Source organism: Gekko japonicus, unplaced genomic scaffold (genome assembly GCF_001447785.1).
Source record: "Gekko japonicus isolate JY-2015 unplaced genomic scaffold, Gekko_japonicus_V1.1 scaffold1250, whole genome shotgun sequence".
NCBI lineage: Eukaryota > Metazoa > Chordata > Lepidosauria > Squamata > Gekkonidae > Gekko > Gekko japonicus.
In genome coordinates, this window is record NW_015173163.1 from 157,471 (window position 1) to 171,219 (window position 13,749).

The 13,749-nt window shown below is 50.0% G+C and overlaps 1 protein-coding gene across 1 annotated transcript in view; it reads right to left on the reverse strand.

Moving 5' to 3' along the window:
* The window catches only part of HPN (hepsin), a 31,328-nt gene that overhangs the window by 2,623 nt on the left and 14,956 nt on the right, over positions 1–13,749 (reverse strand). Inside the window, exons 7-9 of the mRNA XM_015422491.1 lie at positions 10,440–10,630; positions 6,409–6,504; positions 204–346 (exon numbers count right to left, since the gene is read on the reverse strand). Coding sequence (XP_015277977.1) covers positions 204–346; positions 6,409–6,504; positions 10,440–10,630 — 430 coding nt within the window. The remainder of the gene's footprint in view (positions 1–203; positions 347–6,408; positions 6,505–10,439; positions 10,631–13,749) is intronic.

Here is a 13,749-nt window from a genome sequence, read left to right on the forward strand (position 1 = left end):
GGAGGAGGAGGAGGAGATTGGATTTATACCCCGCCCTTCACTACCCGAAGGAGTCTCAGAGCGGCTTCCAATCACCTTTCCCCTTCCCCTCCCCACGACAGACACCCTGTGAGTCTACCAGTGTCGTCCCCCCCCCAAACACACAGATTTCCAGCTAGTGCCACGCACTTCCACACTTCTGCCCACCACCAAGCACGGCCTACCTGGCAGGCATCCGTGCCTCCGGCGGCAAAGCCGGCGCAGAACATCTTGGGCCTGATCTGACTGCCGTAGTAATCCGGGCTGTTGCAGACACTGGTGCTGATGATGGGCACGCTGGCCTCTTGCAGCACGTCCGACTGTTGCCCTGCACGGACACACTGAGCCTCAGCACCGAGAGGACTGACATGGGCTTTGAAATGGTATAACATGAACTTCAGCATCCCCCAAGCCAAACTATGTTAGAACAAAGCCTCATGACTTGAACTCCACAGGTTTTATTTGATCCTAAAAGCCGGGCACATGGAAATGGCGAGCAATATAGGAATGGGAGGGGGGGATTGACCTAGCTGCAGTTTCCCTGGCCAAAAATGCCCCTACCAGACCATTTTAAGCCCCAGTGGGGGGGACAGAGATCAACTATTTTTGCTAGATGCGAGTCCAGGAGCACCTTAAAGGTAAAGGTTCCCCTGCTCGAAAGCCCGTCAAGTCCGACTCTAGGGTTGCGGTGCTCATCTCCGTTTCAAAGCCGAAGAGTAAGCGCTGTCCGAAGACGTTTCCGTGGTCATGTGGCCGGCATGACTAAACACCAAGGTGCGCGGAACGCTGTTACCTTCCCACCGAAGTGGTACCTGTTTATCTACTTGCAATTCCCTGCTTTCGAACTGCTAGGTTGGCACCTTAGAGACAAACAAGATCTTTGGGATAAAAGCTTTCCGGAGTCAAAGTTCCATTCATCAGACCCTCAAAAGCTTATACCCCAAAACCTTAAGAGCATAAGAAGAGCCCTGCTGCGGACAACCAGTTCCTCTGGACAGCCAACAATAGGGCACAGAGGCCTTCCCCTGATGTTGACTCCTGGCTCTGGGATTCAAAAGAGTAGTGCCTCTGAAAGTGGAGGTCCCCCTCAATCACTATTAGCTACTGGGTGCAATCATACGCACAATTAGACCCACCAGAGGCGCAAATGCCGGGCGGATTTAAAGGGCGTGATCAGACAACAACATCTGGGAAGCGCCCCGCAGCCGTGGGCAACCTGTTCTGCTCCGCCGCAGAAGTGGAGTTAAAAAACACCAAGGAAAGTCTGGCTCTGGTTGCGACGGGCCAGGGACAGACTGTCCTGTGTCTGATTGCTCCAGCACGCTCTCATGGCATCGGGATGGTCTGATCAGGCCATCCCGACTCCGTGCCGTCGTTTTTCCCCCCTTCTTAGTATGCGCATCATCGCATACGCCACAGGGAGCCCTCAGTGTGGAGATGCAATTCATTGATTCCTCATTTAAGCACATCAGAAACAAACAGCCCAAAAACAAACCCGACTCACCCGCGGTTGCGTCTGATCATGCAGTGGCGGGCTGTTTCCAAGGACCGTGTGTTCACGCAATTGCAGGTCAAATTTCCCCAGAGGAAATAGCCTCGTTCCCCCCCCCCGGTTTATTTCGCACGTGTGACCGCAACCACTGATAGCCGGTGCAAGGAAGACACCAACTTGTCTGTAACATAGCAACACTGTAGAACTGAAGGACGGCAGGAGGGGGAGGATCGACCTTGCATGTCTTTATAGGAACTGTCCGGTACTCAGCTTTGCAAGAGCCGCACAGCTGAGATCTCTTAATTGACAGCTGCACTGGAGACAGGGAGGGGCAGCGTCTTAACAGGTCCTTCCAAAGATAAAGTAGCAAAAATGTGTGGGGGGGAAGGTCGCGCGCGCCTGGTGGGCAGGATGTTTCCCTACCTTGTGGAGTCATTGTAAGTTCCAGTTGATTTTAATTACTCTTTGTATTTTGGCAACCCCCTGAAGGACGTGGGATTTCCTTTTTTCCTTGAAGTATTGTTAATTGAGGTTGCCTTTGCTGTTTTTTGATAATAAAAGCACTTTTGCCTGATTTGCCAAACCGGAGCGTAGAGCCTGAACCTGGGTATTCTGGCAGAGAACCCGAAGCCTGTGTCTTACAGCCCGTCTTCCAGGAATCTGTCTAATCCCCCATTAAAGCTGTTTATTCCTGTGGCCATCACTACATTCTCTGGCAGAGAATTCTTGTTGGTCTCTAAGGTGCTACTGGATTCAAATCCAGCCGTTCTACTGCAGACCAACACAGCTGCCCTCTGAGACGTTCTCTTTGTGCTAGAAGAAACATTTCTTCAATTGCAGAATCAGCACGTGCGGGAAGTTAAATGCCCTCCCTTCCCCAGCACTGCCACCACAGTACATATCTGGCCTTCCCCTCACTGCTACAGGTGAAATAACACAACTGAAATGTCATGTGTAGCTCAGCAGGGGTCATTTCCTGCAGGAGCGCACAGGAGCGGAGCTCCGGCAGTAAAGAGCCCAGGGGGCGGGCACATGCAACAAGCCCCGCCCCCTGCTCCCAGCAGCCCCGGGCCATGAGGAGCAAAAAGCAGCCCTCCTTTCCTTCTCTCCCTCTTTCTTTCCCTCTTCCCTCCTTCTTCTCTTTCATTCTCTCCTTCCTTCCTTCCTGCACAAATCTGTGCACAAATCTCCCCCCAGCTAGCAATCCAAAACAGTCCCGTGGCACCTTTAAGGCCAAGGTTTATTTAGGTACAAGCTCTCCCTCCTCTGCGAGGACAGATCTGCACATTCCCTCACACACACACACACAGCTAGCAATCCAAAACAGTCCAGTGGAGCCTGAGCAGTGGGTGTTGCCTTCTGACATACTTCTGGTGATGTCAGAGGGTGTGGGATATGCAAATAAGTTATGCTAATGAGTTGTGCTAATGAGCTCCTGCACCTCTTTTTCTTCGAAGTAACCCCTGTAGCTCAGGGAGACAGACAGACCAGAACAGGAACCTTTGTCTAACCACTCAGGTCGGGAGTCCCATCTCCAGTGTGTGATCCAGGAAGAGCCAAAGGGCGAGCTGATGCACAATGCTGGTGCCACTGGCCGTGTCTGACCTCAGCATCCACCGCAGCCCTGGCACAGCTACTGGGGACTGCCTCTGCTTGCTCCATCAGCAGGCCTCGGGGGCAGAGGCCCACTGGGAAATTTCCTGGTACGTTCAATGGCAAATCCATTGAAAAGTGAAGGCTTCTCTTTCAATCCATTGAAAGAGAAGGCTTAGAGGGGACATGACTGCAGTCTTCAAGTATTTGAAGGGCTGCCATGTAGAAGATGGAGCAGATCTATTCTCTCTTGCTCTGGATTGCAAGACTAGATCTAATGGGTGGAAATTACAAGGGAGTCGTTACCGGCTAAATATCAGGAGAAACTTCCTAACTGTAAGAATGGTTGAGCAGTGGAACAGTCTGCCTCGGAAGGTGGTGAATGCTTTCAAGTGGAGGCTGGACGACCATCTTTCAGGTATGTTGTAAGTATGTAGGGCTATCTTTCAGCTATGCTCCTGCAGAGTGCAGGGGGTTGGACTAGATGACCTGCAAGGTCCCCTCCAACTCTAACATTCTATGATTCTATGAATCTGCTTCCTGGTTTTCTTAGTCTAGAGAAGTACACTTCACACATCATTAGGGTTGCCGTCCCCCGATGGGGGCAGGGATTCCCCCGATTTTGGGGGGCAATCCATCACTGGCCAACTGGCCACCGCCGCCCAACTGGCCCCACCCCCAAAGCGCCCTGTCCCACCAAACTGCCGGGCACGATATCATCACCTGGAGGTGACATCATTGCGCTGGGCACAGCATGCAGGGGACAGTCTGACATTTGGGGAAAAAACTCTGTGGTGACCAAAAACTCTATGGTGAAATTCTGCCAGATTGACTGGTTGTCGTCCCCCCCCCCCCCGCCCACACCCCCGATTTTGGGGGGCAATTCACCACTGGCCAACTGGCCACCACCGCCCAACTGGCCCCACCCCCAAAGCGCCCTGTCCCCCCAAACATGCCGGGCGTAATGACATCACCCGGAGGTGACATCATTGCGCTGGGCACAGCATGCAGGGGACAGTCTGACATTTGGGCAAAAAGCTCTGTGGTGACCAAAAACTCTATGGTGAAATTCTGCCAGATCAAGACTGGTCGTCCCCCCCCCCTCTGCCAGCAATCAGTTAAGACCCGGCAACCCGATATGTCATTAGTAACATCTGTGGCTTCCATTTCAGGGACAACGTCAGGCATTTCGCGGCCCAAAGCACCCTCCTTTCTACTGACCCCACCAGATTCAGCAGCTGTCAGCTATGCTGCCATGATAGTTTAGGAGGCCATCGGCTTCCTTTTTCTGTGTACTAATTACTGCTGCATTCCTTCTGTGCTTCTTCTATGCTGTAACGACTGTTATCTCTAAGATGTGCAGGTGGTGTAGTGTCTGGAGCTGAGGGAATAACCGTGGGAGTGCTACCGGTTCCCAGCTTTGCTTCTAACCGTCTAGAGCTCCTTATCCCATGCATGGGAATGTGGCTAATTTGCCTATGACAGGGGGGGGTGTGCATACGAATGCCCTATATCCCATTATGCTTGTAGGGGTGCTGCCATTCTTAACAGTGCCTTTGTTAATGCATCTATAGCTCTTCAATAAAGTATAACCTTTCTGATAAGCATGTACTACGTTGTTGGCTGTGGAACCTGACAGCAGTTCACCTTGAACCTGGGAGGCACTGGCATGAGTTCGGAGGGGGGGGCACATATCAGTTTGTTGCCCCAAGTGGCGACTGGGGCCGCAAACTGGCCACTTTTCCATGTCTATAACCGGATCTGTACATGCACTGTAAGGGGAGGGAGCAGGATAATCAAATGTATATGCTAGGAACCTTCCCTCGGAAAAGCTGGACTCTGTAATGTCTATAAGGCCCTTAACAGTGAGGGACCAATGTATCTACGGGGTATATGATGTTTTAGGAGGATAGCAGAATTCAGGAGCAGCATGAAAGAGGAGAACTGCAGGGCTGTCATGGGAGAGGGAAACAAACATGTTTTTACAATGCTACATCTTGTAGCAGCATCTGTATTTGCCTGAACTCCCCAGGAGAGCATTACACCCTGGGGATAAGAACCTCCTGGTGATCCCCGGCCCAAAGGATATCCAGGTGTCCCCAACCAGAGCCAGGGCCTTTTCAGCCCTGGTGCCTGCCTGGTGGAACTTGCTGCCTAGGGCTGCCAAATCCCCCCAGCCCTGGTGCCAGCCTGGTGGAACTTGCTGCCTAGGGCTGCCAAATCCCCCCGGGGGGCGGAAATACCCCTTGCCCCAGAGGCCCGTTCCCCGACGCCGGGGAATCAGGCCCCGGGGGGAACCCCGCCCCAGCGTGCACGTCACAGGGAAGTGACGTTATGACGCCGGGCACGCTGGGGGCGGGGCCACGGCCATACAAGGGAAAACTCTATACAAGGGAAAACTCATGACGTCACTTCCTTGTGACGTGCATGCAGCGCGCGCACACACCGGGAGCCACGTAGGAGTCCCCCGCCAGCAAGGTAGGTAACATTTGGCAACCCTATTGCTGCCTAATTACATCTGTGCCCTGTGGGACTTAGTGCAGTTCCGCAGGACCCATAAGACAGAGGTGATCCACCAGACCTATGGTTGAGGAGAGCAGCGGTTTTTGCATCGAAGCTGGCCTCCTCTATTTTTCCTCTCCCCTCATGGGGCACGGACATAAACTGGTTTTACGCACCATCTGAATAGTTACAGAATTTGTTATTGTTTTAATGGTCTTACTCCAACTGTAAATGTATTTATTGAAATGCTGTTCACTGCCCTGAGCCCTGCCTAGGGGAGGGCAGTCTATAAATCAGATAAATAAATATATGACGCACACATTTTGCAAATGTTTGCTTAAATAATCCTTTTCCTGTTAGCCAAACCGAAGGGCCTCATGCTGTGTACTCAAACCTACCCACCAGAAATCCTGATCTTTCAGAACTTTGGGTTATGAAAGTTTGCCAGGTTTGGCCTATGTAATTAAAACCTGCCATGGAGGCCTAGAAACCTGGGTTCTTTTTTCCCACCCCTCAAAATCTCCCTCCCCCAACGGTTGGACCCCATTGAAAATCCTCCCCACCTCCCCATTCTGCAGTGGCCCCAAATGCCCCCAAAATGATGTTTTAGGAGGACAGGGGACTTCAGGAGCACCATGAAAGAGGAGAACTGCAGGGTTGTCATGGAAGAGGGAAACAAACACGTTTTTACAATGCTACACCTTTTAGCAGCATCTGTATTTGCACAATATGATTGACGAAGACATCGCTCCTCCCCAACCCATAAGAGCTGCTGACACCCAGTGGCCTCAACAGGTACTTACCATAGTACTGTGTGTTGCCCCAGCCAGTCACTGTACAGACCTTGCCATCCACCAAGGGCTGGCCCAAGGCTGGGAGGCAGATGGGCTGGATATATTCTGTGGACAGAAAGTAAAGTCAAATACCTTTAATGGCATAGCAGTAAGATACATAGATATACAATAACACAGTGTGGATATTTAGGACCATAATAAACAATATGAATCATTCCTTTACGAGACTAGATCTAACTTTGACTGCTTCGGCAAGAAACTTGGCCACGACAGAAAGTATCATCATTGGGGTGGATGAATCTTTCTGGTTTGCTCATAACTCGGCACCATTTCTCCACGATCAGGGGAAAACAGAGTTAGGCAGGAGAGCAGTTCTTAATTAAGGTTACAGGATCTAGATTTTAATTGCTTGTGAAAATTCTGGGCCATTTTCTCCCCACCCACATACAGCAACATTCATTGGCTGTATTATACTCAGGGGCCATTTCTTGCAGGAGCGCACAGGAGCGGAGCTCCGGCAGTAAAGAGCCCAGGGGGTGGGCACATGCAACAAGCCCCACCCCTTGCTCCCAGCAGCCCTCAGTCAGAGCAAGAAGCAGCCAGGTAAGCTGCAGAGCCCCCCCCCTCCGCCCCCCGGTCCAAAACAGTCCAGTGGCACCTTTAAGACCAAGTTTTATTCAGGCACAAGCTCTCCCTCCTCTGTGAGGACAGATCTGTACGTCCCCTTCCCCCCAATATCTAGCAATCCAAAACAGTCCAGTGGAGCCTGAGCGGTGGGTGTTGCCTTCTGACACACTTCCGGTGATGTCAGGGGTTGTGGCATATGCAAATAAGTTATGCCAATGAGTTGTGCTAATGAGCTCCTGCACCTCTTTTTCTATGAAATGACCCTTGATTATACTGTCTTTATTGTGTTGCTCTAAAACCATGAGACACAGTTTATTGGCTAGATAGTACTATCTTTAATACATTGCTCTGGAGAGAGACAGACAGACAATTTGCCATCAAGTTGCAGCTGACTTATGGCAACCCTGTAGGGTTTTCAAGGTAAGGGGCGTTCAGCGGTGGCTTGCCATTGCCTGCCTCTGGGTAGAACCACTAGAGTTTCTTGATGGTCTCCCATCCAAATCCTGACAGTTTCCGACCCTGCTTAGCTTCTGAGATCTGACAAGATCAGGCTAGGCTGGCCTATCCAGGTCAGGATATTGGCTATATTATACTGCCTTTATTGTATTGCTCTGCTAATGGTGACATCCAATTTAATGGCTGTAGGATATCTCATTCAGGTAGCTCTCAACAGCTGCTGAGCAGCTCCTGCATTCCCTAGAACAGTGGTTGTCAGCCGATGGTACACGGTGGCACACCAGTAGGACCCAGAAGTATTCTAGGTGGGGTATAAGGTTTCCATAACAATTCCTAAGAATTTGGTCACCTGCAATCTCCACGTCCACCTGAAAGTATAATGTGCCATCTGCTCCCAGCCCTACCTGCCATACGTTATCCATCTGTGACCTTTCAACATGCTAATTGTCACCTCGGATGTTCGGTGTTTCTCCTAATCTATTTCCCCATCCACCAGCAAACTTTTGAAGAAGAAGAAGAGGAGGAGGAGGAGGAGATTGGATTTATACCCCGCCCTTCACTCAGAGTGGCTTATAAACTCCTTTCCCTTCCCCTCCTCAGAACAGACACCCTGTGAGGTAGGCGGGGCTGAGAGAGTTCTTTCCAGAACTGATAATTCAAGAACAGCTCTTGCCAGAACTATGGCTTGCCCAAGGTCATCCAGCAGGTGCAAGTGGAGGAGTGGGGAATCAAACCCGGTTCTCCCAAATTAGAGTCTGCACACTTAACCACTACACCAAACTTTGATGTTCTGCTTCCTGCTAACCCCACCTGCCAGGGATCATCCATTGTGCTTCTGTAATTTTTCATGTCCTTAAAACTTACACTAAATGATAAATATAATAACATAATGCCTGTAAAAATATGAACAGCATTCTTGGTGAAACTGGGCTTTTTGTTTCTATCAAGGTGGGACCCAGTTTCTCCAATAGATTGACTGGGGGGGGACATGAAATAGTTCCCTAGAAGATCCAGGCAAAGGCTGGGAAATGATCTTCTCTGGGTTCTTTTTCTTCAGACTCTATTTCATAGGATTTCTCTCTGTGCTGCTTATCTGATTGGTTCGTTTCAAATACCCTACCTCGTTCACTTTTGGTTTCTAGGACAGAACAAAACTTGCTAACGTGCCAGGAGAGGGGGAATATTTTTCATTATTCAGAAATAGCTCTTGTTAAATGCATGGTTGGCAATCCCTTACGCTGTTTTTATTTCATCCTTCTTTTATTGTGTGATCCAAAAAAAATTGTGCACATATTCTACTGGCCTTTATTGCATCATTTATAATCCTGTAACCTGCCTTGAGTCTCAACAAGAAATGAAGTAAATGAAATAAATTCATTCTCTTTCACGCACGCATGCACATAGATGCACAAACACAAATCCACATGTATGTAATTGTGTTGTTGTTTTTCAGCTACAACCGGGTCTCGTTTCTCCATAAAAATGCATGCATACTTCTTTTACTTTGTTTTAAAAGCGGGTCTTTTATTTCGAGCACCTCCCAGCCCCATAGAATGTTAACAGATACTCCTTTATCTTCTAAACAGCATATCACGTTTGGCAATTCTTTCAGATGCCAAAGGACCAAAGAGAATCACGCTTCTTTTCCGCCTCCTCCAGCTTCTTCGACTTGGCTCGAAGCCCGCTTTCTTTCTGCAGGAGAATGTCAGAGGGATTCTCCACCCCCCAAGCCTGACTGGAATTTGGGGGAGGGAATGGGTTCCACACTGCCCACTTTTACAAAGACTCATCTAGTGCATTATGTACTCACAAGCTAGCATAGCCTTTGGGTGGAACCCCTTCCTCCCTTTTTTCACCAACAGAAAAGCTGGTTGCATCCTTCCAATTTTGTCCATCTTAGCCTTTTTCTTAGCTGCAGTGGCTCTCCGGCATTGAAACGGAGATGAGCACCGCAACCCTAGAGTCGGATTCGACTGGCTTTCGAGCAAGGGAACCTTTACCTTTACCTATGTGAGGTGAATATTCCATGGATGCAGTGAATCCACCCTCAGGGTCAAAGGTGGCCCATTCAAACAGCTTAGGTTTTTCCCAACACCATGGGCTGACAACTCATTTTCCATTGGAAAGCCACCATTTGCATGGCAAGACCCCACTGCAAATAGGAGACACTCTGCCCCCACAGCTCTGTGGTGCCTGATACCAGTCACCACCCCCCAAGGCAGCATCCATTTGGAAAACAGGAAGCACCAGAGATGAACCAGCACCCTGTTATGGAAGAAGAGGAGGAAGAGGAGGAGGAGGAAGAGGAAGAAGAGGAAGAAGAGAGATTGGATTTATACCCTGCCCTTCACTACCTGAAGGAGTCTCAGAGCGGCTTACAATCCCTTTCCCTTCCCCTCCCCACAACAGACACCCTCTGAGGTAGGTGGGACTGGGAGAGCTCTCTCGAGAACTGCACTGAAGAGAACAGCTCTGAAAGAACTTGCAACTTTCCCAAGGCCACACCAGCAGCTGGAGTGAGGAATATCAAACCTGCTTCTCTCAGAATAGAGTCCATGCTCCTAACCACTACACTGCATGAAAAGTATGCAGACGGAGAGTGATTTCAGCTAAGCATACCTTTATTTAGTTCAGGACAAAGACAACTACCCGGCTCGCAGGCCGGCTTATATTCCCTCTGAGAAACCCACCACCAAACGCACCCCCACTCCCGATTGGCTATTTACAGTAACCAAGAGACCTATTGGCCTCTTGGCCAGGACCTAGCCCTTTCATTGGGCCTGGCTAGGATCCTATGTGCCCATTGTCTTTAGGACTGAAGCTTTAGGTATTTGTGCCTGGACAAGTCCAGGCATGTCCGGCCCTGTCAGGGCCTGATACACTACACCGCATCATCTCCCAATACCTCCTCACACCCGTATGCTCTCCCCACCCCCAATATCGCCCCATGTCCTCACCACTGAAGGGAAGGGGTGTTCCCAAGTGCATGAGAGCAATGTCGTTGCTGTTCTCCTCGCTGTTGGGGTCCAGGAAGGGCTGGTACCCGCCGTGGTACACGACACTCGTCACCCCCACCTGCAGCCCCCGGGCCGACTGCTGAGAAATGGCCCCCGCAAACACCCGCCACCGGCTGACCACTCGATTCCTCCTGCAGACAGAGAGTGGAGAAGAAGGGCGGTTAGCAGTGCCAGGGAGGTGCATTTGGCTAGCAGCAAAGCAAAAAGCAAAGCAACCCGCCACCCACTACGATTATAGTACATTTGAATGAATACACACACGGACGCACACGCATAATTTTCTGCTGCCGTCGCGACTGAATTATGACGATCCCCTTGGGTTTTCAAGGCAGGAGACGGACAGAGATGGCCTGCCATTAGCTGCATCTGCACAGCAACCCTGGACTTTCTTGGTGGTCTCCCATCCAAGTCCTAAACAGGACCAACACATTACTTAACTCTTGAGATCTGACGAGATCAGGTAACCTGGGCTATCCAGATCAGGGTGTCTGCACACACACCCATATACATAATACAAATCGGCAGGGCTTTTTTGGTAGAAAAAGTCCAGCAGGAACTCATTAGCATAATAGGCCACACCCAGCAGCAGAAACACATTAGCATATTAGGCCACACACCCTGACTGCACCACTCATTAGCATATTAGGCCGCATTCCCATGTTACCAGAAGTGTGGTCATCCAGCCACACCCACCTTTTGCTTCTTATTCTGTTTACCTTGTTTGTTGTCAAAACCCAGGGCCTTTTTTTGTAGCAGGAACTCCTTTGCATGTTAGGCCACACACCCCTAATGTAGCCAATTCTAATGAGTTCCTGCTGTTGGGTGTGGCCTATTATGCTAATGAGTTCCTGCTGGGTGTGGCCAACTCAGGAGCCAGCCGGAACTCCGTTCCTGTGCGTTCCTGCCCAAAAATAGCCCTGGCGTAAGGCATGGAAGAACGAATGCTGGTATTTGAAAGCAAACATCGCTGTTGTTCGCAGGATTGTGTTGGCTTCGTTTTTCATTTTATCCAACAGTTCATCTTCCGACACCTGGCTCACCTGGAGCCTTTTGGGGAACTCAGCAGACAAGCAGTTCGAATATCTTTTTTTTCTTTTTTTGGCCATCAGCTCACAGCTGACTTGTGGCAAACCCCTGGAGTTTTCGAGGCAAGAGACTTTCAGAGGTAGTTCGCCATTTCCTGCCTTTGCATACTGACCCTGGGCTCCTTCGGTGGTCTTCCATCCAAGGACTAACCAGGGCCGACCCTGCTTAGCTTTTGAGATCTGATGGGACTGGGCTAGCCTGGGCCGTCCAGGTCGGGGCATACTAGACAGATAAAAGGATCGATATAGCCCTGCTATATACAGCACACTCCTTACGTCATTCCCATCATGTACAAAACCCTCAGAACTACAAATGTGACCTTTCTACATCCTAATCCCAACAATACAGATGTTTCTACACTTCTGTGCAAAATATACTACTATAAGCACTGAACGTAAGAACATAAGAGAACCCAATTTTGGATCAGGCCAAAGGCCTATCCAGTCCAACACTCTGTCACACAGTGGCCAAAAATACCAGGTGCCATCAGGAGGTCCAGCAGTGGGGCCAGGACACTAGAAGCCCTCCCACTGTTGCTGCTCACCCCCAAGCACCAAGAATACAGAGCATCACCTGCCCCAGACCAAGAGTTCCTATCTATACCTTGTGGCTAAGAGCCACTGATAGACCTCTGCTCCATATGTTTATCTAATTCCCTCTTGAAGCCGTCCATGCTTGTAGCTGCCACCACCTCCTGTTGCAGTGAATTCCGTGTGTTAATCACTCTTTGGGTGAAGAAGTACTTCCTTTTATCTGTTCTAACCCGACTGCTCAGCAATTTCATGGAGTGCCCACGAGTTCTTGTATTGTGAGAAAGGGAGAAAAGTACTTATTTCTCTACCTGCTCTATCCCATGCTGATTCCACTGTGGCACCACTCTTACTGTAAAAATGTTTTCCCTAATATTCAGCCAGTATCTTTGCACCCTTAATTTAAACCCATTATTGCGAATCCTGTCCTCTGCTGCCAACAGGAACAGCTCCCCCCTGGGAAATTGGAAAGTCTACGCCCTTGCCTCTAAGTGACAGCCCTTCAAATACTTAGAGAGAGCAATCCTGTCCCCCCCTCAACTTCCTCTTCTCCAGACGGAATATTCCCAAGTCCCTCAGGCTTTCCTCACAGGGCTTGGCCTCCAGGCCCCCAATCATCCTTGTCGCTCTTCTCTGCACCCGCTCCATTCTGTCCACATCCTTGTTGAAGTGAAGCCTCCAGGACTGCACACAATACTCCCGGTGCAGGGTACAACAGGACTATGACCACTTGCGATTTGGATGTTATGCCTCTGTTGATACACCCCAAGATCACATTAGCCTTTTTGGTCACCGCATCTGGGGAGGTCAGCACGGATTCTTCCCCAACAGGTCCTGCCAGACCAGCCTCATTTCCTTCTTCGACTGAGTGGCAGGCTTCCTGGATCAGTTTGTTGATGAAATGTTAGGTTGCAATATGCACGCTGATCCCAAACATATAGTGTTGGGCAATGTTCCCTCTATGTCGTGGAGTCTTGTGAGCAAAAATTCTACTTTGTGAGCTCCTGGCATTAAAGTTGTGAGTGAGCGATGTGGCTGCTGCATCAGTTAGTTTGCTCTGGAGCCATCCTTCCTGAGCGGAGACAAAAATGTGTGAGCCGGAGGCTAAAAACAGTGAGCTAGCTCACACTGACTCAGCCTAGAGGGAACACTGGTGTTGGGTTATGCAGAAGGACACAGCCCCCTTTTGAAGGGAGAATTGGTCTCCAGCCAACTTGGTGGTGGGTGGGCAGTGCCACCCAGTTGCAGACCACTTCTGGAGACCCCATGGGGTTTTCAAGGCAAAAGACAAACAGAGGTGGCTCACCGTTGCCTCCCTCTGCATAGCAACCCTGGACCTCCTTGGTGGGCTCCCATCCAAGTACTAACCAGGACCGACCCTGCTTAGCTTCCAAGATCTGGCTAGCCTGGGCCATCCAAGTCAGGGTATTCAGCCTACATCTTGCTGCTAAATTGGTAGTTCACAAAACCCAAATAGGACCCATGGTAAGCAGTGTTCCCTCTAAGCTGAGTTAGTGCGAGCTAGCTCACAGTTTTTTAGCCTCCAACTCACAGATTTCTGTCTTAGCTCAGAAATGATGGCTCCAGAGCAAACTAATTTATACAGTAGCTAAAATGCTTGCTCACAACTTTAA